This window comes from Nothoprocta perdicaria, unplaced genomic scaffold, assembly GCF_003342845.1.
Source record: "Nothoprocta perdicaria isolate Ctin4 unplaced genomic scaffold, notPer1 scaffold_228, whole genome shotgun sequence".
In the NCBI taxonomy this organism is placed as follows: domain Eukaryota; kingdom Metazoa; phylum Chordata; class Aves; order Tinamiformes; family Tinamidae; genus Nothoprocta; species Nothoprocta perdicaria.
The window spans coordinates 248,345-272,734 of record NW_020455450.1 but is presented as its reverse complement, the minus strand read 5'-3'; the positions used below and the strand labels follow the sequence as shown (position 1 = coordinate 272,734).

At 45.3% G+C, this 24,390-nt stretch overlaps 1 protein-coding gene across 1 annotated transcript; it reads right to left on the bottom strand.

Moving 5' to 3' along the window:
• Nucleotides 1-4,841: 4,841 nt before the first annotated feature.
• On the bottom strand, nt 4,842-15,196 carry KCNJ5 (potassium voltage-gated channel subfamily J member 5). Its single transcript, XM_026039304.1, has 2 exons — nt 14,257-15,196; nt 4,842-5,596 (listed from the first exon to the last, which is right to left on the bottom strand). The coding sequence occupies exons 1-2, from the start codon at nt 15,194-15,196 to the stop codon at nt 5,244-5,246; spliced, it is 1,293 nt and encodes a 430-aa protein (XP_025895089.1). The 3' UTR covers nt 4,842-5,243.
• Nucleotides 15,197-24,390: the final 9,194 nt, after the last annotated feature.

Here is a 24,390-nt window from a genome sequence, read left to right as displayed (position 1 = left end):
AATAAAACACAAGCCCAACACTTGTCAGTCACTGCAGGGCTTATCTGCTAGAGACACCTCTCTCTGCCAAAGCCCTGGGGCTATTTTTATTGAGCAAATGCTTTCACACCTCCACTGGTGCCCACTCCATGTGGTGTTCACACCTAGTTTGCTCTTAGCACCTCTCAAGAACCTTGCGGAGAGGTGGGGAAGGATCCCTCCTTTGGACATCTCCGATAAGGAAGGGGGGAAGCAACGGGAACCAGAGTTGCTGTCAGCACTTTCTAAACAGCTTGGAGTTACAGCCCTCCAAACAGGGCATTATCTTAGCCAAGGACTCCAATTTTTTTGAATTTAATCCATCCAAATTGTGACTTTCCAGCAATTTGCTGCATTCTACTACAGTGGGAGCACAACCTTCCAGCAAGGGGTCCACGGTGCCAACCGCTGGTACGTGAGCAGCTGGGCTAGGAACCGGGTTTAAGGCTCACAGTGCCAAGCTGTGCCTGCAATTTAGGACTGCAAAATTGCAAAGTTGCAATTGAATTTCTGAGGAATCTTTCCTGCATCGCTGCAGATTCAGTGAGCAGAGGGCCTGACTGTGTCAGGTCAGCCTTGCAGGACATAATCGGGCATCACTCCTATCCTGCATCAATCACTATGAGTTTTGTCTGCTCCATTCAATGGACAGCTACTCACCCAAATGCGGTCTTGGAAACATTCCTAAAGCATCCAGAGGACAATTAGGTCTGAAATCGGAATGCTCCTGATGTCACTTTAGCCTCTTGCAGCAGCTTCTTCATCTTGAGATCACCCACTGTGAGAGAAAGAGGACCATGCACTTAATTAGAACAAAAATAAATGCCCGCGTCAAATATTATCTGACCTTAAAGAATGATCCTAGCGTTTGAAAACTCTCACTTTCCCCCTTCCACCCTGGATATTAATAGCAGAGGTGCAAAATAAAGCAGGCGTTTTTCCCGGGATGAGCCGTGCCAAGGGAGGGCTGGCCGGCTGGCACCCTGTGGTGCCCTTGAAGGGCATCTGGATGTCTGCAGATGACAATGTCACCTACAAATGGGCCTACATTGGCCCTAGCACTTCTAAGTACAAACACTTCCCCAAAATAGACCTCACCTTCCCTAGTTTTCTATTCATCTACCTTCTTTTTTTGTCTTTGGGGTGGATTTAATACTCCAAAACTCATCTCTTTGGCATTTTTAAATTGGTTTGTAAACAGGGAGATGCTAAATGGACTGTTGGTAGCTTACAAAACAGACATACATTTTGGCAATGCAGCCTGACACGCTTCAAATAAGCCCCGTTTTTGTCAGAAAAGTGTTCTTATCTTGCCTCTTTTCCCCCCAATTCCATTCTTTCCTGCTGCAACGGGTGCATGAGGAAATCCTCTCTGAAATGTATTATTTCACCGCAAGTTTCCAGCTAGGCTACGTTTTTTATGGTCTTTATTTGCAGCAATCACTTTAAAGAGCTGATGTTGCATTATTTAGTCTTTGACAGGCGTGGAATTAAGGTGCAGGTTTATTCACTCACAGAAAATGTCAGACTAGAATTAGACAATCATTTCAGGAGAGCTCTATCTCCAGATAAATTTATTTCCAAGTAGCAAATGTTAAATTTTTTTGCTGTATTTTTTTTTAAATAAACTTGTGTTTTCATGTCAAGAGAATGACATTTACTAGCACCTGTAGTGAGCTCCTGGAAGCACCATCCCGTTCTTTTCTTCCATGCAAACAACTTTGAAGTGAAAATTCCCTCCCCAACCTGATTCCCATGGCTTTGGTGCCAACAGACTAGAAAGCCCTTGGATACTGTAGGCTCAAACATGAATTTGAAGGACTTAACGCCTGAGGAGAAATCAGATTGTCTCCCACAGGCTACAGCCTCGTCTGGCTTCAGACAGTTCTATAAAGCTACGATGATTTACAATAGCCAGGACATTTCCTCCTGCAACTTGAATTTTCCACATACAAAGCAAAGCTCAGTTACCCAAAGGCCACAATCGGATAGCAGAGGCTCCAAGGACGGCACAATTTCCTGGAGGAGCCCAGGCTGTCCGTGAAACCTTCCTCCTGTTGATAGATTCACCCTGGGTCAACGCACGGGTTGAGCTGTATCCTCAAATGCAGTTTAAAGCATCTCAATAAGGAATAAAGCAACTACTTCATAGCCCTGCAGTGTGTAAATTCACCACTTGGCCGAGTTAAATACGTGGGTGTTTAATTCCAAAACATTCCAAAATTCCCAAAACCTTGGAATATCCATTTGACAGTAACACGCTCTGCTTTCTCTTCTCTTCAAGAAGCTTTTTGCAAGCAGCAACGTGCCCTGACAAGGAGCAGGTTAATAAGCAGCTATCCAAATTCTCCGTGGTTGGGTTATGCCACAATGAAGGCAACAACCTGTTTTTCCAACCAGGTTCTACCTCCCAACCCGGGAGGTCGCAGATGGGCAGCCTGGTTTTAATGAGCTGTGTCCTGTGGATTTCACAGTCACTTCGGGTCTAATAAAGGAGCCCACGGGGGCAGTGGTTTCAATTCGCTCCTCTTTCCCGGCGAGTTTGTACCACGCGTCACGTGGAGCGGCTCACAGCTGGCGAAAAAGGAAAGAATTGGCTCATATTCCCTCTGCAGGGCCTTTGCAGTGCAATATTTATGAAGATTGGGGGTCCTTTTCAGCTGAAAGGCCAAACAGATTGTTTTACTGTGTATGGGATATATTGCATTAATATAGGGAACAACTGCTCCAAAGAACTAATCTGGGGACGGTGCTGGAAAGCCATGAACACTATAGAAAAATGAAGATCAAGGAAGAATCCTTAATACTTTTGCTAACCAAGCCCTGAGCCTACAAATTAAACGTGATTGCAATCCCTGTTTTCCCCCATCAGAACTAAGGGCTGCTTAACAATCCGAATGACCCCAAAACCGTCATATTTTAATTTCAAATTCACTCCATAAAAGCAGAGCCTGGTTGTTTGCCTCCTTTTTAAAGAAGGTTTCTGAAAAAGGAGGAAACCTGCGCTTTATTTAAACATGTGTGGATGAATACAGCTGTTAGCTGAAGATCACTGCAAAGCAGCACTCCTTAGATGGGCATTAATTCTTCCAGACGTTGGATATTCCCTTGTACACAGAGTGGCAAATACTCATCAAATAATACCACGAGAAATGGGAAAGAGAAAATTGAATCTATGCTGTGACCTCCTGGAAAACTTGGGCAAAGGAATGAACTATATAAAATGTGGCCCCGTTCTTTGGAAATACCAAATACCATCGGAAATACCATGGAAATACCAATACCGTAGTGGAAATACCACTCAGGCAAAAGCTAAACACAAAATACAGACCCCCAAAACCACCTGGTATGGAAAGAGAAGGGGACTCCTCTGATTTAACTTGTGTTTCAGCAGATTGAGCTTTTTTCCCTTTGATTTTTTCATTTCTATCGCCCATAAATATTCCTGTGTGTCTCTTCTGGACGTGGTTATGAATAAGTGCCTTTACTTGTATCCCTGCTTAACGTGGTATGAATTAATGCGATTTTTCAGCTAAATGGGTGACAAAAAGAGATTCCTTATTTAAGGAAGTGGCAAATCTGCTAACCATGGTCTGGGAAACTTCCCCCTCTGCCTCTCCAGCATTCCCAAAGGAAAACCAGGTGCTCCGAATATTGCACAAGGCAATACCTCTACTGCTTAGAGGGCAAAAGAACATGGTGTGGATAAGGCAGAGCAACAGCTTTGCCTACTTGGCAGTTAATAAAAATTAAATGTCAAACAGGACAAGAAAAAACGCTGTGATAACACAGGGAGGACAGGATCCTTGAGAGACTTAGAGGAATGAAAAGGTCGGGAGAGTCACAAATAAAGCTTGGAAGAGACAAGGACTGGGAGGCAGGAAAGCCCATCAGAAGGGTACAACTGCTCGGGCAGCTTAATGACTATATGTTGGATGGAAATGGAGCAATTATCGTTTTAGCTACAGAAACTGTGATGATCACCACGCACAGCCCGTGTCACCCATCAAAACAAGGCGCAAGCTGCACTGTCCCTCTCACTATTGCCTGGAATAGCATTCCCACTCGGAGCCACGGCTTACATAACCTCACTCCAAGGGGCTGGAATTGTCTCTGCCTTGCACAGACCCGCAGCAGGTTTTCACATAAAACATGGAATGAAACACTCTACAAAAACCACTTTGACGTGATTCCCTGGCAGAGAGAGAGAGCAAGAAATGAGGGTCTGAGAAAAAGCAAAAATTTGTGCTGAAAACAAGTAAATCCAGCTGAAGAGAAGTCAACACTGCAGGGCCGACCCGTGTGTTTGCACCAGTCTGCTCAGAAAATTGCAATTATGTCAGTGCGTGTTCCCAATAGCTAATATAGTTCTTAGAGACTTAGATGCTGATGTTCTGTTTTAAATACCTGCAGAGAGTTTTATAAAGAGCTGCTCAACCAGTCCACCTCCCCCTGGGACTCTGTCTGGAATTCCAGGGATTCAGACTCCGGGATGGCTACTTTATTTGAAAGCATTGCTCTATATCATTAACTGGAACGGAAACTGGGACATCCAGGCGGGAAGAAAATTCCATTACAAGATCTAAACTCTTCCTAATCATTGACATCCTATGAAGAGTTTCCAGGAGAAGATGGCACGTGTGCATGTATGCAACGTGGGTCTGCAGGAAAGTTGTCCTCGTCATGTCAGAGATTTCAACGTGTGGGAAATAAATCACAATGAGCCCCATCCTAGAGGTAAGCACTAAAATTGTGTAAAAATCCTGTAGGCAAAACACTCCACTACATACTAAGGACTTTGCTTTTTCTTCTTTTTATTTAGCAATAATGTTTACAATACATTGACTCACAAATTAAGTGACGCTTTGAAACCACATTCGTCTTACTGTGATGGGAGCTTCTAGATTTTTAAATACCCTCGCAACGGGGGATTATTTGGGCTGTCCAAAGAAGGTCTTTTGAAACAACCAGTGGCTTAATTTTCAGTTTTAACAGTGATCACAGTTTTGTCTGTAGAAATCGAGCGCTTTGCCAATGAGCGCAAAGCTTGGAACCTGTAGAGATAAAAGGAGGGAAACTGAGGCACGGTGATGTGCAGCGACTCGCCAGTCGGCAGAAATCTGGGCATAAATCTCAGGTCTTTCACTCTCAGTCCAATTCCGTCTCCTTAGGCCAGTTTCCCAGTTAGTTTATGTCGGTATCCACTGTCCAGCTGAGTTTCTATGTTATACAGACACATCTTCCTTCCCTTCTCCTGCTCTTCCATTGGCTCCACTCAATCCCGCTGCCTCCCTCTCTTGTTCCTCCTCCTCCTCCTCCTCCTCCTCCTTTGCTGTCCCTGCTTCTCTACCCCTGCTGAGGAGGGTGGCACTGGAGAGGTGGCCCAGGAGGTGGCCGTCCCGGCGGGACTCGGCCAGCTCTTTGGCGCAGCACACCGGCGTGTTGGTCTCGTAGGTGCTATGGAAGCTGTTGTAGTCGACTTCGTAAAAATCCTTCTCCAGCGTGAGGACGGGGGTGAAGCGATGGCCCCACAGCACCTCGGTGTCCATGTAGGAGCTGCGAGCCTGGCAAGTCATCCCTGGGCAGGAAGAGAGGGATGTTAAACGCTAAGCTTCATTACGCGCGCACCCCAGCACTCCTCTCCTTTAAAAGCACTTCTGTGTTAGTTCCGTACCTGATTGCTCGGGGACACAGAAAAGTTCTTCGCTTAATAAGCCTCACAAAAGCCTCTCCTGAACAAGCTGAGCACTCAAAGGAGAAGGGGTGGACTCATCTCCGCGTCTTCCGAGCGCTTCCCGAGCCTTGCGCTTATGCAACTGGGGTCTGGTGCCTCTAAGCAAGTTCTCTCTGGCCTCACAGTGCTCTGTTGAGGTGGTGTCTGCGTGGCTGCCTCTAACTAATGACACTTGTGGTTAATCACGTGCTATGACACCATCCAACCCTTCCAACGCACCTCAAGTCCTGACCCATGTGCCCCCTAAATAAATCCATCCCAATTCCCTACCAAAGCACCTGGTTCCCTTCCCTGACCCCGGATTCCAAGTCAGCTCCAGCAGTGCCATTGGTCCCATGGGTCAGGTGCAAGATAGTCTACCCTACCTAGCTGAGCCCGACTAAGTGAATGAAGTCCCAAGATAACGAGCAAATCTGCACCTTTGTGCAGAGATGAATATTTCCTTCTCGTAATTGCTACTATCCATTAGAAGACACCCACGCTACTAAGATTTCCTGAAGGCTTTACTTCCCTCCTGTTACTTTCCTTAATACCTAGTTGCTTTCAGTCCTTGAAAGCAGAAACGAGGGACAATGAGACACGCAACGTTTCGGGAAATTTCCAGTTCTCTTCTGCAGGCTGACAAGCCAATTTTTTCTCCCCCCAAGGTGGATTTGCAGCAGTATTTGCTTCTGGGCAGGAACAGCAAGTACGGAGTTAGTCATGGTGTTCTAGCGTGTCTGCTTCCTGCACTGGCAGCAACCGGGAAGAGCAGAGGCTGCTATGAAAAATAAAATCCTGGAAGAGGAAAATTACCCCGGCTGTCCTTGCCTTGAGCTATTCTGAGCTTCTCAGGAAACTGTCAGCTGCGTATGAGGAGAAGACACCCAGGGATGGCTTTGCTATCTGCTTCAGGTGACACCACAGCGCTCGCCTTCATGCAGAGCTCCCTCGCGAAGGCAGCTCAGTCCTGGACTACCATGGATGGATACTATGGAAAGGAGCTGGTTTTGTCCCAGAATTCACAAAGGTCTTGGTGCCTCTCACAGTCTCCGAGTGCTTTGAAAGCGTGGCAGGAAAGGAGGTCACTCGGTACTCGTAGTACTGAGATCAGGCTCATCTTAGCATGGCCTTAAAGCACCTGTACCAGCTCCCTAATGACACATGAAGGTCTGGGGCATCCAAAGGGAACCCCTACTGTGTAATCCTGACCTGAAACAGCTCCTTTACTTGGGAGCAGCACTAAACTGCATAGTCCCAATCCCAGTTACCTCCCGTGATGGGTTTCCAGTCAGGAAGGGAAGGACACGAAGCCTCCATCAATCAAGCACTGGCAGCCTCCTGCAGTAGCTGCTTTTTGCAGCCCCAGGGCTCCAGGGAGCCAGCACAATGAGACAACCTGTAATTGCTCCACAATCCCATTCAAATAGCGCTCTCCAGCACATGGGCAGTGGTGTTTTAATTGCTCGGAGACACGCCGCTCGGGCAGCTCCCACACCGCCCAGCAAACAACGGCACCGGCCCCGCTGCAAATTCCATTCATTTGCACACTGCCCTGGGCTCTCCAGCCTGGTTAATTAAGGCATCTGTAATGACACCGGCTAATTATTGCCTCTGCGACTGGAAAAAGACGACCGAGGAGGTGTGGAAACAATAAACCTTGCTTTTATTAAGAGCACATGGATGCTCGAACGCAGCAAGCGCTCGGCGCTCTGTGCTCCGAACGCCTAAGTTGCAACTTGCACTGGGGTAGAGTAATTCAGGAGACTAATATCTTTCATATATCGCTGTGGGCTCCCTGTAAAAATCCGCAATTTCATTTCATGAGCTTTATAGTAGAGATCCAAGCCCACGGGATGTGTTGGGTGCAGCGAATCCTTAGGTAGGTCCGTCCAGGACCATGGCAACGCTGCCCTTGTAGAGCAGCCAGGAGAGTGCAAGAAATTGAGGGTGATTTCAAATTGTCAGAGTTTCCTGGAAAAAAAATCCCCATATTATCATCGGTTCTGATAGAAGCTGCTCATCCTTTTGTTAAAATGGAGAGAGCTACAAGTTCTGGGTTTAAAAATGCAGATGTTTGGTACTATTACGGAGAAGGTAAGAGCTATGAAGTACAAGATGCCTTTTGGTGTCTTGGGCTTCATTTAAATACAGAAAAGAATATCCCCGTTTGTCTTTGTAAGTTGAAGTAGAAATGCCTCAAAACTCATTTGTTGCCAACTAAAAATACACTTTGTATTTCAAGTGTATAGATTTTTCCATATAGGACCACTATAAAATTGTACTTACTCCTAAAGAGTCCAATTTTAAAATGAAAAAGCTTAATGTAAAAGTACATTGTGTCAATTTAAAAAAAAATATGATATTATATTTGAAATCTTCAACTTTTAACTTTTAGTTACAGCCTTTGAATTCGTCAGTTTGACTTGCAGACACAAACAGATTTTAATTTTAATTGAAACCAGGATGAAGTGCCCAACGTTGTAAGCAGATGCACCAGGTTTTCAATAAACCTGGAGCCACTTCCAGGTTCTTTTAGCAGCAAAGCTGCAGACCACAGGGCTGTCTCCCGGTTTCAAGTTCTGCAATAAACCCTCTGCAGAGTTTTAATGATAATTTACTTAGAGCAGAATCCTAAGTGGGTATTTGGGCTGCTGGCTGGAGTCACTTCAACCCAGGATCAATAACAGAGTCTGTGCATGTTCCTATTTAAGGCAGCAAGAGATGCCTCCGTAAACTGCTCAGCTCTAGTTTCCAGCAGATGAAAAGATGTGAAATATATTGCTGTGTGTATAAATCCAGGCATTTCATTACATTCAAGCACAGGCACCGAGGAAAGACTGATGTGTAAAATAGGTGTCAGGGAATTATACCAATAAGACACTTTCTGTCATCAAAATGAGCTGAGATCAAGCAGCTTACATTTTCTCAGAGACAAAGGGATGTTAATACGTACCAAAGAAAAGCAGTTATTTGATGGCTCGCTCAGGAAGGAGCCTATTTTTCCTCCTCAATGGGAGCTGCAGCTTTCAGACCCTTTTGCTGCTCGCAATGCCACTGATTATACAACTGGAACAGACGCTCCTGGCTCTGCCACAGCGCTAAGAAATGGAAAAATTCCGCAGGAGATTGCTCCCGATTTCCAGGCCTTTTCTACCCTGAGGTTACCAGTTCAAAATCAACCTTGGTTATCACAGGGCAAACCTAATTGCATCTTGCAGCTCTTGGTTGTCCGGAGCCGATGTGACAGATGCTTTCCAGCTGTTGGAGGACACGGATTTTCCCCAAAAGTACCCGCAAAACCAGTGCTCCCGTTGGCAGTTTTGCAGGAGAGGACATGGGCAGTAGGGACCATGCAGCGTGATCTACCAACCCAATGAATTGCCACCAGGTTTATCTCTCAGTGCTGTTATGCAGCCGGCATTTTCTCCGTGGGCAGAGATATCCCGACCCCTGGGGCTGTCAAGACAACATTTTTCATCAGCCTAAAATTAACTGCACTCATTTAAATGCCACAGAGCTCAGCTCTAAGTGCTTATCTGCTGGCAGAGCAGCGTGTGGATGCTGATGGAGCGTTTGCCGTAGTTGCGAGGCTCTCCGTGCTGCTTAGACAGATCTTGCTGGAAGAGATTTCCCTTCTCTGCCCTTGTTTCCGTGCATTATTGTATGCGGGGTGACATTTTCCCTCGTCGAGGATGCTCCAAAGCTGCATAATCTACATTCTGCTCCCAGAGCTGAATTCCACCTACACCACAGAACTACAAAGTACTGCCGGGCTCAGAGGTATAGCAGCAGCCCCATGCAAGTTAGGCTGGCAAAGAGTAGTTATAAAAATTTTAAGTTCTATCCGTCTAATTAAGCAATACATGTCTTTAGATTAGCATCAACATTTGGATAGTTACAAAATTCATTAGTCCCTCTGCATTAATTAGAGCAAGGAACGCTGTAACCTCCGAAAAGTTAATATTCCTGCAACTTCAAAAGGAATATTAGAAGGTAGGAACATGGTTCTCCAATTATTTATGCTTGTCTCCTTTAGAGGAGGACACGTCTGGGCTTGATTCACTTTGATTTTGATGTCAGAGGACAGTAATGGGATTTTAATTTTTCTGAATGTTCTCCGGGCATGGGAGAGCTCGTAGGCACTGGAAATGAAAAAATGCAAGGGGGCAGCGGAACAGAACAGAAAACGCAAAGAAGTTGGGCGAGATTCATCAGAATTAGTGAAGCAAACAGGTTAAAAAGCGAGAATGCAAATATATACTCATATTGAAGCCTAATTTGAATCTCTACAGCTCTCATCTATTACTCCTACTTTATACCAGGAATATCAGTATTGCCATGGGTATTTAAAATATTGTGTGGCACCTCATAGTGGCAGTGATGGCCATAAAGGCACCTTAAATAGTTGTGCAAGGCCCTTCCTTTCAGGTTGGATTGGTCTACGTCCATACCTTTAGTGCAGAATAATGATAAGCATCACAACTTCTATTTGTGGTGTGCAATAAAACACCAATCCAACACATGCAATGCTTTAAAAACAAAAGAACACTTATTTATATGCAAGATACAAAGCAAAGCAACTAGACGACCTAAGCCAGATGCTAAATGCACCCCAATTTCCTGTATTAATTTCACCTCTCCCTTTTTCTCTCTCTAGGTTCTGGGCCAACAGCAGCCTAGCACGATTCTGTCAAGTGGCTGCCTCCGATTTTTCTCCTACCATCGCGGGAAAGGCACTGAAAGCAAAAAAATACATTCGCTTTGCAGAGAGATTTTCCACCTGCACTGTCTTCTCTTCCACTGGAGGTCAAATAGAGACCGGCTGGTCTAGAAAACGTCCCTTTAAGGTAAGTTGGAAGAGAATTAATTCCCTAAAATGATCTCTGTGACCGATTCATTAAGCAGGAGCTCTGAGCAATTCTGCTGCTTTCAAGGTGCCCAAAAAGAGCAAGCTTGTGGTCGCTATTGATTTTGCCTTCACCATGGTCACTTCATTCAGGAATAATCACTGCGTATCTCCCCAGAAACCGAGGTCCCCTTTGGTGCCTTTAACCTCCCGATGAGTCACGTTGCCAAAGCCCTGCTAAAATACTGATTGCAAAGACCCCTGTCAGGGAGCCTTGTGCCACTGCTGGCCTTGTGAGTGAGCAAATGCAATAGCTGGGGGCCTCTGGAGAGCTGTTGCTACACTAATAAAATGCTTATTTTCTTTTTTGGGGCCAAATCAGAACATTTCAGACTTCCTGCTACGCTTCTTTTTTTGTCTGCTGTTATTTACCCTTTCAGAAAATCGAGTCAGTTGGAAACAAAAACACTATTTTAAACAATAGCTTGTAGCACTTTTTTTTTTAAAGAAAAAGACTTGAAGCTTTTCAAGTCTGCAGAATTTCTTGCTCATTTTTCATTGGAAACTATTTATCATCTTTTCCTTCAACTGCATCAGGACCTTAGCCAGAGTTCCTTATCGGAGAGGAGACAACACATCTCATTTCCAATATTTGCATAATTGATTAAAACAATTAGAAATAGCTATAAATTTCTGTCTCAAATGCTTCAGCAAAAAATGACCATCTTAATCAGAGATTGCTGGTGCTTACGTTCTTCAGTCATTTATATGTTGTCAACCATCGCAGCGCATTCAGGTTTGACCTGCTTTCATCCTATGAAAAATGTAGCTGCCTCTTTCCTCACCGGCACAGGGTGTATTCGGAGTTTGATTTGTTGCTGTCTGTAAAGTCGGGGTAAGTTTCCATCACTTTTTATCCCTGAGCCGCTCGGGGAGAGCAAGGAGGACTCGCTTCCCTCTTGTGCATCAGGAATGGAGCTGTATAAATGGATCCGTTTTCCTCTCTCCATAGGGGATGGTGTTTCCCTGTTTTTCATAGGGTTTTTTTAAGGGATTACCTATTACATTTTGATGCTGTCCTGGCTCCCAGCAGCTTGAAACGGTGTCGTGATGTAACAGGAGCCCCCCTTGCAATAAATGATGCCATTCCCAAAAGCAGATGGTTTTGGGAGAAGGAGAAGGAGAGAACGTGAAGAATTCGCTTGGAGCAAAGGGAGCAATCCATATATCCCAACTGGGTTGTCACCCTTAGGAGGTTTAAGGACAAAGCAGAAATACTGTGTTCTGTACATTGCTTTTTCTCATCTTTTCTGGCAAAATATCAGCCTCCCCGATCCCTCCCCACCTCCCTCTCTGTTGCACGCACGTCATTCAGCAAAGCAAAGCTTCTGAATCAGGGAATGGCATCATCCGAGGTCCACTCTGCTCGGAGCTCAGTGCAAACCGGCTCCTTCCTGCCTCGCTTTGGAATTTCACAGCCTGCCTTCCGAGGCCAGGATAATTCATTCCCACAGATGTATTCTCCTTAACATCATTACGCGCTGGCCTGTACAATCCCTCCGGGACGGCAGCCCATTTAGAAAGCAATATGATTCCTATGCCCTGCTTTTAATTTTGAGGCTGTTATTGATAATGACTTCCTCTCACACATCTCCAGCGGAGGCTGAGCTTTTCTAAGAGGAAGGCAGAAATTTGGCAGTGTTATCTTGCGATAAGGGAAGAGGCTTTGGCCAAACAACAAACTGCACTCCCTGCTCGGATTAGGAAGTTCTTGCCTCGAGTAATTGTTTAAGCAACAAATTAAGCTTCCTTTACAAATCCTGCCCTTTGAAAGCTTTGTCACCCACCTCTGCTGCAGCTTAAGGCTCCCCTAGCCGCCTACCCAGAGAAATAAGCCGTTATCAGCACCCTTATTTTCCATCTATTGACGATGAAGGAGACTGCAGTTTACCCACGTGGGTTAATGTGACAACAGAGTCTTGTAATGAGCAACCTGGGAACGAAACACCACTATTAAACGAGCAGGATTTTGGCATAATGAGACATATTGTTTCCTGGTCAAACTTTTGTGAGCTGTTGACGTGCTCAGCTCTGGCTTTGCTAGGAAAGAATATTGCCCTAGGAGCTCCCTTAGCAGCTCCGAATTCATTTCACTTGTGCAGTACATTGCTCCAATCTAGGTCTAATTTAATCTCCGCATAACCCCCCGTTATCTCTGGAAAATTCAGTTACCACGATACATCTAACAACGAAAAGGAAGGAGCAGGAAACTGAATTAGCTCTCTGAAGAGCTGTCTTGAAGAGTGAAGACCTGCGATGCCGGAGTCTGAGAGCCCATTTCCTCTTAGGTCTGACAATTAGGAGACTAACAAGGATAAACCACAAAGAAGCAGCGCTATTAATAGTAAGCAAGGGCTAAAATGCAGCGGCACCAGTGAGTACTCGCATCCAACAGAAAGACCACGCTAGTATTTCATCTGGATGAAAAGAAAATACTACCACCATCAAAGTAATCTTGGTTTCACAACCCTGTCTTGTAACTAAAATCCTTGAGCGCCACAGGGCAAAATTACTTAAAAAAGCTCTTTTTGCCTCTATGAGTCTTTCTAGGCTTTCTCATCTCTAGATTGTGGTTTGCTCCTCACTGCTGCCAGCAGCCCCATCCCCTTCCAGGTCCTGGAGCCACCAAGGCAGCCTGACAACCCTCGGGTGCACAAAGTCTGCCCAAGGGGAGCACCCACTTCTCAGGGTGCTTAACGTGGGTGCTGGGCTAGAACCGAGCCTGCCCGTCCTCTCCTTGATGCTGAGAATAAACGAATGAAGTGTAAGCAGCAACAGGAGCCCTTGGTGCCATGGCTTTTAGGTGAGAAAGCAGAGCATAAGGTGCAAAACTCAGCCTAGAGGTCCATGGATCCAATCATTTGATCATCCTGAGAGGCTTCTCCTGCACTTTGGTCCTTTCCAGATTTACCCAATACAGATACAGGCTTCTAACATACCCTGTCAGGAAATGGGAATCAGCTAAATCTATCTCCTAACCCATCCATGACCCAGCATTGTTTTATGCCATTAAACAGCTACTCCATCCCACCAGAGACACAAAAGTGTTTTCTGCATTTCTCCTCCCTGAGCTTCTTCTGAAAATACATGTCCTGCAGGCAGGTCGAGCCGTTTTCTCACACGTGGTTTTATGGGATACAGGAATATACGGGCACGTTCTTCCCAGGCTCTATTAAACCACACTTCCCCAGCAATATCTAAAGCAGCACTGTTACTGCCAATTTTAAATACAGAGGAGAAATGGAAAAAGAGTTAAGCCATGAATTTTGATTACAGAAAACAGGGTGGCGAGACACCTCATGAATTCCTTTAGCTCATTGCCTTTTTTTTTTTCCCCACAGATCAATTCTGGTTAGGGACAGATCCTTGTCTAGCCTGTCTGTCTAAATCCAGGTCCTAAAAGAGTGGGGGACATGAGCATCATGACCTAAAGCACCTTAGAATTGCTACCTGTATGATACCATTATATCCCATATGAACGAGTCACTAGAAAAAGAACAAAACCCCAATATGTTCCCAGTCCAGGGGACATTAATGTGACATCCTAATGCCAAACTAGCCTCTATTCTTTCCCTTTCTCCCCTCAAAGTTTTGGGTAATTCTGGCAAGTTTTTACCTGTGGCTTCCACCATTCCTTCCAGGATGACCACGATTTCAAACTCCTCTTTCTCCAGCTGGGTGCGGGACATCTCCCAGAAGGGGCTTTTCTCATTGATTTCATGCGAGATGATGAGGGGGGAGACCAGGAAGAGTCTGTCATCTCCAGTGTCAAATCCCACGTTGATGTCCGTTTGGTTCAAGGGGATGAACTCTCCCTCTTTGGTCTGTTTGGACTTGATCAGTTTGGCTCTGATGGAAGCCTCAACAATGTGGGAATTGCGGAGGTCCCCAACTCGGAACATTAGACAGAGCTTCTCATCCCTCATTGAAATCACCGCGTTGTTAGAAAACATGAGGGTTTCAGCTCTTTTCTTTGGTTGGCTGATCTTGACGAACATGCATCCCACCATGAATGCATTGACGATGGAGCCCAGAATAGCCTGAATCAGGAGCAACACGATGCCCTCCGGGCACTTCTCCGTTATGACCCTATAGCCGTACCCGATGGTTGTCTCGGTCTCGATAGAAAATAGAAACGCAGAAACAAACCCACTGAGATTTTCAACGCAGGGGATCCAGTTCTCATCTTCAAGATGGTCCAGGTCTCCTCGGATATAGGCAATGAGCCACCATATGAACCCAAAGAAGAGCCAAGTGATGGTGTAGACCATGGTGAAGACAAGGAGATTAAAGCGCCACTTGAGGTCCACCAGCGTAGTGAAGAGGTCACTAAGGTACCGGTAGGTCTCCTGAACGTTCCCGTGGTGCACGTTGCACTTGCCACTTTTCTCCATGTAACGCTGCCGGGGCTTCTTCCCTTCCACTGATATTAGCCGGGTTCGGTCAGTGGCGATGGGAACATCATCCCGAGCCTGCTTGGGAATCTTCTTAGGCTCCCTGGATGTAACTCCAATGTCCATGTCCTGGTTCATGAAGATCCTAGAATCTCCGGCCATGGCTGGGCTGGACAGAACAGAGAAATAAAGTCTAAGGCATCAAGGAAAGAGGAAAAGATTTTCTATTTACATCAGAAATTTACCTGAGAGAATGAATGGGAGCAAAATAAAGATATATGAGCAAGTATTTTCAAATGGGACTTGAGGGGGATTTTTGCCTCAATTCTTGGGTGCATACCGAGATAAAACTTAGAAATTAATAGAAAACACTGAGCGCTAACCACCGCCTATCTAAACCCTACGCAAGTCTAAATGATGTGCAAAGGTTTCCCTCACAGTCAGCAGCAAAGACGTCTCCTGGGATAATTCACGTCGGATGTGCTGAATCATCTTCTGGAGGTACCCACCTCTCTCCACTAATTATTCAGGGAGTTTGGGCCCCACAGCTGAGATAGGCTTTTCACTTGGCATCTGCATTTATATGGCTGAGGATATGATGAGTCCGGGTCTACTCTTAAGCAGATGTATCACAAATCCTTTGCTGTGGATGTCATTAGACACCCAGAACTAGAAATGTAGTAGGCAGCTGTTAAAAAAGTCCGCTCTCTAAGTCCATAACTGAGCCTAACAAGTTCGAAATAGCTGCGCTGATTTTGGGAAATTGCGATTTAACATCCAGTTTACTGAGATGTTCAATTAGGTGCTGTTCTGAAAAAGAAAAATACCTTCCCTATTGAAAAATGAGAGCCTTGGCTTTGAATGCAGGACACGGAGGCTGTATGAACGACTACCTAAGACGCCTTAGGGATATCAAAGAGCAGCAGTATTCTCTATGGCATTCAAACTCTGCATTGTCCTCTGCAAATCCTATTAAAATCTAACCCAATCTATTACTGCATCCTCTCCCTCTAATCTTCTTACGCATCTGTGAAGCAGAAAAGGTGCCGCGAGACAATTAGCAGTATCTTGGGAAGGACAATTTCAAGACCGAGCAGAGCAGTTGCATCTTTTCAATATTAAAAAACACACAGGGGTGGGTGGAAAGGAAGCAGAGGCAGATGAAGAAACGAAGCAACCAATTTCCCCTTCCATTCCCCTGTAGCCGAGCCTGGTTTCCAGCAAAGAATTACGTTTAGTCCTCGTAGAAGTCACCATCACTCGCTGCTCCGTTCCTGGATCGGTACCCGCGGGCTCCGGGCACCAGGGAGCCCGGCCATCTGCCCAGGCCTGAAGCTTCCCAATGCCACCAAATTTCTCTCCATCCTGAGGAAAGAGTTAGGCCAGGGCTGGTCTAGCCAAAGGCCTGGGCGAGGAATTAATGGGGGAATGCATGGTTGCTGGAGAGAAAGCCAGGGAAAACCAGGATTGCCATTCCCACTGCCTACAAATAGCACAGGTTGACCCTCACTTCAGGAAATATGGACACATAAACCAAGCACAAGTCGGAGCGATCACACACCAAGGAAAGAAGCATCCCATCTTTTGAGGGCAACAGGTTCAGAAGAACCTCCTTGCTTCCTCCAAATGAAGTTACTTTTGATCTTTGATTGCCTTTTTTAATAACTCTGAAATTAATCCACTTGGGCTCAAAAGCTTTTGATCAACTTCTCTCTGTTTAAAGATGTAAAAATAATAAATAGGCAAGGATATCTTTTCATTTATTTTTTTAATTAAAATAATAAATAGGCAAGAGTATCTTCTCATTATTTTTTTGTAAAGAGTTGCATTAAGAACAGAATAGTGTTATTATAGTTATATTTGAAGACAAATTTCCCTGACACTCAGTATGACAGAACAGTTCATTACAAGACAGTCACATACGGGTGCAACGTTCCCCATACTTCATCTCCACACCAAAGAGCCTGCAAGGATCTTGCAATGTATTAAAAGGATCAGAATGGAATACAAATAATCAGAAAGCCCAAATCCTTAGAAATACCACTCAGGTGAAGCAGGCTAGAGGGGCTCTCCATTAATGAAAATGCAGGGAAATCTGCTTTAAGTGAAGCACTCAGGGGCCTGGCAACCTCCCTTTCCTAATGCTACTGATCTTTAGCAATAGGTCAAGTGAAATCTTTCTGGAAACCTTTAGGAACACTTTGCAAGTGGCCCATTAATGCAGAAAAAAAGTCCTATTACACATGAACTTTACTGACAGCTTCACTGGCATTACAGCTTCTCCTAATATTTCATCTGAAAACACTCTCCTCACAGTGGGAGCATATGGGGTTATTGAAAATAATTAAGGCTATGACTCTTTGTAGTAGATTCTTAAAAAAGGAGCAAAATTATCTAGTAGTTTGAGCACAAGTCTGGATGTTCAAGTCTAGACAAATGCTTTCATTATTTTTGCTCTCATTCTGAGCAAATCATTGCTTTTCTCTCTGTGGAGGTACAAAATCCTTCCCAAACAGTAAAATCTGTGATGCTGGTATTAACAATCTGTTACATCCTAGGCACAAAAATCTAAGAAATTTGCTATTTCTCCCTCGGATATATCATTGCTCTGGGACACTTAGCATAGATGACAAGATAGCAAGAGGGGAGCACTCTACTAATGCAAGGACTCGGTTTACTCCCTTATTTTAGAATACACCGGCACCCTTGTTAAGGATACACATCTTTCCCAGATAATAATAATCTGCAAGTATCTCACAAGGATTTGGACTTCAGTTTGTAACTCACTGCTCTCTCCAGCACAGAGCTCTGCAAAATGAAATTTCTCTTGTGGTCACACTCACCCCTACCGCCTCATTGGCATTTTCCATCCTTGCTGAAACAAGGGCAGGATAATAAAAATGTCACTTTTCCCACTTCAGTGGGAATAGGATTTGTCCCTTGACGAGTTCAAACTGGCAGGCAACAAGAGTGTGGAGACCCACATTTCATATCAAGTTAGTTCCTTTTGTTTGCTTGAAACCTGATGTTTGTGTGGTCTTACACGGTAAGAATTATTATCTGTTCCCAAATTAACCCCTGCAAGTCAGGATTTTGTATGATTTTCATCTCTTTTGCACCCCATCAATATCTGATTGGCAGATGGGGCTTTGATTTCCCGCAGAAAATCACCTTTCCCATTATCCATTTATTTATTGAGTGTACAAAACTAGGACTAAACACCCAGCAGTGCCAGGGTTGAGATTACCTTCCAAGGAGGACGTAGGATGTACAAGAGAAAGACAAACAGATGCTGAGCACATCATGTCACCCTTCAGTTTTCCGCCCTATAAATAGAGATAAGGACGGCTGGGTCTTTGGAAAGTGCTTGGAAAGCCATAGGTGAAGGGAACCAGGCAACAGTTGTTATTCTTAAACAATGCTGCTCTGAAGCAATTCTTGCAACGTTATTCAAACAATTGAAGGAAACGGCGTTAAAAAAAGGAGCCCCACAGCACTCCACTGAAAACATGTGGTTTGAAAGCTCCCCGTCTCAATAACTGCCTTTCAAAGTGCAGTCTCAGTACCAAAGCAGTAAGATTCCTTGCATTTCTGCTCTGGGTTTTCATTAAGTCACAGCATCACCTTTCTAACCCACTGGCAAGCCTGATTTTACGATGGGATTTACAATAGGGTTCCTCAGGAGATGATTGATTCCTACCAAAGGAGGCGAGAGGACTTTGTTGCTTGTTATAGAGCTGGGCTCACGACAGCCTGTCTGCTTGCAGGGCATGAGGCTCAGAAATACCCTATCACAAGGTGATATCCTTGTAAAATCCTTATTTTTGGAGATTAAAATCCACAGAATGCAACTTTTCTTTTTCTTTCCAGGCAACTTTTCTAAGTATTTGACATTTACATTAGTTTCTGCTTAACTCAACTGCCAAACCTGTAACTAGGGAGAACATTTCTTTTACCCTCAACTTCAAGGGAGCTGCAGCCATACACTGAAACAAAGAAATAGCTTAGCCCCTTTATTTTCCCACCAGCAAGAAAAAGCCAGGGCAGATTATCTCTAACGGTGTAAAAGAATATTTCTGTCTTCACCGAGAAATTTTCCAAGCCAATAATGAGTCGCAAAAAGAAAAGAGGGGAGAAAAAGGGGCTGGTTTACCCCAATGTGCAGGCTACAAAAATGTGCTCTAAAATGATGCCTAGAGGACTTGCAGTTTCCACTTGCAATTTCCACAACAGGATTGGTATCTGTTACTTGATAGAAACCGGTTCGAATGCATGGAGTGCACAGGAGAACATCATCCAGGCAGCTCTCCAGTTAATTTCTTTAGTCTTTGGGGAATTACAAAAAGGGAAGACAAATACAATTTTGTGGACAAAGGATGCACACAAAAGATGATGCTGTTTTTCTCAATCAGTCTCTAGCAGGCGAATGATAATGGCTTCCCCAACAAAAAAATCCTGAAACGAAACCAGTTGCATCCCTTCCCTTCCAAGGAAGTGACTCTGCCCGAGGCTCTCTGCAGCCTCTCCGTCCCCGTACTTTTCCCCCAGCCTCTATTTTTAGGAAGACCTTTGGGCGTCATTGCAAATTTGCCCCTTATCTTCTAACCAACCCAAGTGAACAAAGAGAAAGAGCCCCCCTTGTCCTGGTCACAAGACACTCTCCTGCTGCTCACTGTTTACGTGCAGAACACACAGAGTACGCAGGACCACAGCCCTAAGAGAAAACCCTGGCCCCAAAGCACTAATATTTCCATTACTTATTTTGTAGATATTGTGCTATATTTGCCACGGAGAGTCAGTATGGAATCCTGCAGCTGGATTTTTTTTTGTTTTAAGTCAAAAAGATAAAACAAAATCAAAGGATATTGATACCACTTCACACTTTTGCAGCAACTGCAAATAGCTCAATGCTGAGCTGACCAAGTACAGGTTCTTCCTGCCCTGCAAAGTGCTCCAAGGAGAGATGAGCCATAGAAAATCAAAGTGCATGACTCCGAAGTCCTTACAATTTATTTTATTTCATTTTTTACAGAGGGTGGAAATAATTTGGAAGCTTCCAGAGATAAAGTCTTTTCCCTAATGGAAATGAAAATGTGATCCTGCTCCTTTATCTGTGCCTGAAGAACAGTAAGGAGGAAAGGAACTAGTCCCCAGAAGTGAAGAAACTCCCTCAAAACAAAACCAGGCATATTTCCCACATGATATGGAAGATATTGTTTGCTGGACTGGCCAGGGAACTAGCAGGTAAGGCCCCGGTTTTGGATCTCTGAAATCAAACAGGTCCTTCCTTCCTACATTTCCACTTGTAGACCTGTAGTGGAGTAACTTAGAGGAAAACAAAAGTCAGATTGTGAGCTATCTAGGAGAGGGATCGTTTCTGTCAGTCCTTCATGGGGCGCATAAAACCCTCAGGTTTAAAGCAAATGATACATAATACACATAAAAGTTACCTTGTTACTCTCAGGCAGCATGCACTAATATAAATAGAAGGACTATGAGTGTCTTTCTAAACCCTTTGGGGTGGCATTTAGTACAAAGGAGAGTCAGGTTTTTACTTCCAGAGCCAGAAATACCCCTGCTGATTCCCAACATGTTACAGTCTGTCCTCTCCGTGACAATTCATCACCTGGAGAATAAGCTGGAGAGAATCCTTAAGCTATTAAGCAGCCTAATATGAAACAATCTTTTTTTCCTGCACAATGTTTCTCTTATGTCTAACGGTGTTTTTGCCTGAGATCAACAACAAGTCCCCAGCTTCCCAAAGAGTTCCCAGGTGGATAATAAGTTGGACAAGAGCAGCTCTCCGGCTGTCACTGTGCCAGGATTCAGCCTGGAAACCTGGCGATAACTCAGCCCCTTGTCCTGCCTTCTGAGCCATCCTTAGGGGCCGGAGAGGAAAGCCAGGGAATTGGGAAAGAAACAGCAATATAACTTACTTGCTGAGAGCGGCTGGGCATCGGTCGAGCGTGTGGGCACCTCAAGGATGCTGGATGGTGACTGGGAGGCAACCCAACGGCTGGAAAAGTGTCCATCCATCACCAGGGAGCTCGGCTCCTCTTCCTATCCCTGGGCGCTCTCTTCCCTTCTTCTCCCTGCCGGGTAGGATGAGACATCGAGGTGGCCCTATGGATTTCAACGCCCGCGCGTCGAAATGGTTCAATTGGAATTGGTATCCCCGACTCGCCCTGCTCCCGACGCTCGCTCCCCACTGCTGCAGTGCCACTTTCCCTTCCCCTGCTCCAGCACCACTGAATCCCTGGCGGTATCAAGCTATTTAAAGGGCTGGGGCCGAGGGGAGGGAAGAGAGAGGAGTGCCTAGGATGAGGAGCATCATCTGTTCTGAATGAAGAAGGATGCGAAAGGTGGCGGGAGTGGAAGCAGAGACGGAGAGGAGGGGTTTAAGCTGCTGCTTTGCACAGAAAGGGCTGGCGAGGGAGGGGGAACAGAGGCGTAGCCAGCCGGGAACGTGCCGGATGCTGCGCTCCCCTGCCAGCCGCGCGCTCCTTGCCCTCCTCGCCGCTCCCCCGAGCGCTGTGTGGTTCATTCCCACTCCTCTCGCAAGCGTCTCACCTCTCCCCTCGCCCTGGATTCTCCTACTGGATGGTCGTTCGTATTTTTAAGAGGCGGGGGCTGCGGTGTTGTCCTAAACCCCCCAAAAACCACGCAGTTCTTAAAAAAAAGGAGGGCGGGGAGAATTCGGCAGCTGTGCATTTAATAGGGAGCACGTGTGTGTGTGCATTAGCAGCATTGCAAGAGGTCTCTGCTCCAGGTTCCAAATTCCCAGGGATTTGGGACAAGCGGGGAGCACGATTCCCCCGGAGCCCTTTCCCAGAACATCACCCCCCCAAACGCTGGAACGGTGTTTGCTGAGTGAGTTGCCTTGTTTGCCCATGATCCAGCTAGTCCCGGGAAAGGTTCTCAAAGCTCCTCAATGCTTTGCTTTTTTTTGTGTGTGTATATTTAATTTTTCCCCCCTTTTTATCACCAGTAATATCACACGCCGCCTCCTCAGCTTAGTAGAATATTTCTTCTGAAAAGCAAATGTCAGGTCAGCAGAACGTGAGAGATCGACGTGCCTGCAAAGCGCAGGTTACCTGCAGGCTTAGCTGCCCTCCTCCCTAATCCTCACCCACAGTCCTGCCTAATTTTCTATTCCAGGGGCAACGTGCAATAGAGCCCATCAGAAATCCTTTCATAGCAAATTTTCCAGGAAGGAAATGAGAGCTTCAGAGCAAACAACCAAATAATAAAACATCATTCCTAACAGTATCAAATTCTGGGAATGCTTTTTCCAGAAAAACCTTATTTTACATTCCAGGGCTATGTCTATGACACAGGAAGTCTCTTCATAAAACTGTGGTTTGGGGAGTACATTAACAGCATCTTTTTTCTTTTTTTTTTTAAGCGTTCATATTTACTAAAAAAGCACGAAACAGTAATTCATAGAGCACTATTAAATTACAACATTGGGGGGATATAAAAATGCTCATTGAAAAAGCAGCTTACGGAGAAGAAGGGAAGGTTGGACTAGATGATCTCTAGAGGTCCCTTCCAACCTTGAATATTCTGTGATTCTGTGAAGTCTTGAGGGAAAGTTTAAGAGAAATTAGGCTCAAACCAAGGGGCCAAAGGAGTCTGGCTGGAGGAGATCTTGACATTGATGCTAGTTGACATCCCCCTCCTCTGAGGTCATCTGCAAGCAGCCTCTTGAAAGGATCCACAGCCTCTGGATACCCAAAGAGCCAGTGCTATGAAAATGTCCTGTCCCATCTCCATCTGGCCAGAGCACTGGTGACAGAGCCTAACCTAAGCCTGGAGGTTGCAAGTGTAGATTGCCACCGTTCATCACGACACTGCAGCGCTCAAGGCATAATGACAAGCACTTTCAAAAAGTGATAGCCACCAAGACCATGTTTACAGAAAAATTGTTAAAGGAGAGTTATGAGATTCCACTTTCAGAACTTTGCATGAGAGGGGCAAAAATTAAGTAAAGGAGATGCGCTGAGATGTCAGGAATATACGTGGGAAACAGATACCTAAGAATAGCCTAAGAACAGCCTAAGATACCTAAAAACAGAGAATATCCTGCAGCCATCTAGAAGAGCTCATGCTGCCTAGAGAAACTTGCAGAAGCCAAAGACTTATCTACAAGCAGGGGCAAATAAATACAGCAGACATACTAATAGAGCAGGCAGCAAAACTAGGCTTTTTTATGCAAGAAAAAGCAGCCCAGCCAGCAGGGCTGCAGGAACAGAAGCTCTGTGAGCCTGCAAAGCTGGTATGAGAAAGGTGACCTCAGGAGAAGCCTACATGCCATACATGCAGTGCTCCAATGCATCCCAACTGCGATCCCAATGCATCCCAAAGGAGAGTCTCCAAGAGGACACGGCTCTCCCAGACCTACGTAAGAGCGGGCTCACAGTGTGGTCACTTCTGTGATGAGCATTTGCCCACCTTGAGCTGCACGTTGGCACCATGATCACCATGAGAACCATAAGAAGCGGTGAGTAAATGAAAACCCTTTCTCATCTTGAGCCATTTCTCCCAAGCAGTGGGAAACTCAGCTGGCAGCCACTGCCATCTGCTGGCATCATCTGCTTTCACCCATTTCCCTACAAATCCTGTCAAAACGGGCAAAGAGAGGGTTGAAAGAGCCTCAGTGCGCTCACACCTCTGCCTAGATGGAAAGAAAGGGAAGGGGCTGCAATGCCCACGTTTCAAAACACAGCAAAGGCCACAGAAAACACTTTAGAGCTGTGCACTTCAATCAATTATTAAGTCTTGAATAAAGGGACACCTTTAATCATCTCTGGAGAGGTTGTGCGTTTTGTAGATGTTCGTCTAAGTGCAGACATCTCAGCAGATAAGCAAGGAAATGTGGATAGATTGCTCCTCTAAGAGAACACTCAAGTTTTCCAAGTCTTTTGACTTAGAAATTAGCTGGGATTCACCTCAGCTAATGCCATTGGGATGTGCTGGTCCAAGTCTAAACAGCCGTGCAATTGCCTTCCTAAACGATGCGGAGAGACAGGTAGCACGAGAAAGCATCTAAATTAGACCACTGTGTTAGAATGGGATGAATCATTTAATTCTTGGAGCTCATGGACACAAACACCACCTCAGTGCAGCATCCTGGTTTTACTGGGGGTGTTCCCAATCCCCAGCAGGTGTTCCAAGCACCTAGGGAGATATTTACGGGGGTGAAGTTATGGAATCTGGGGGAAAGCTCCTGGATTTTGCCATTAGAACAACAGGACGTGGAAGAACAAACTTCAACCTCATTCTGGTATAACTAGATAGCTCTCCGAGGAAATTATGCACACGAAAAGCTCTCGTAAAGCAAACATTACTTTGGA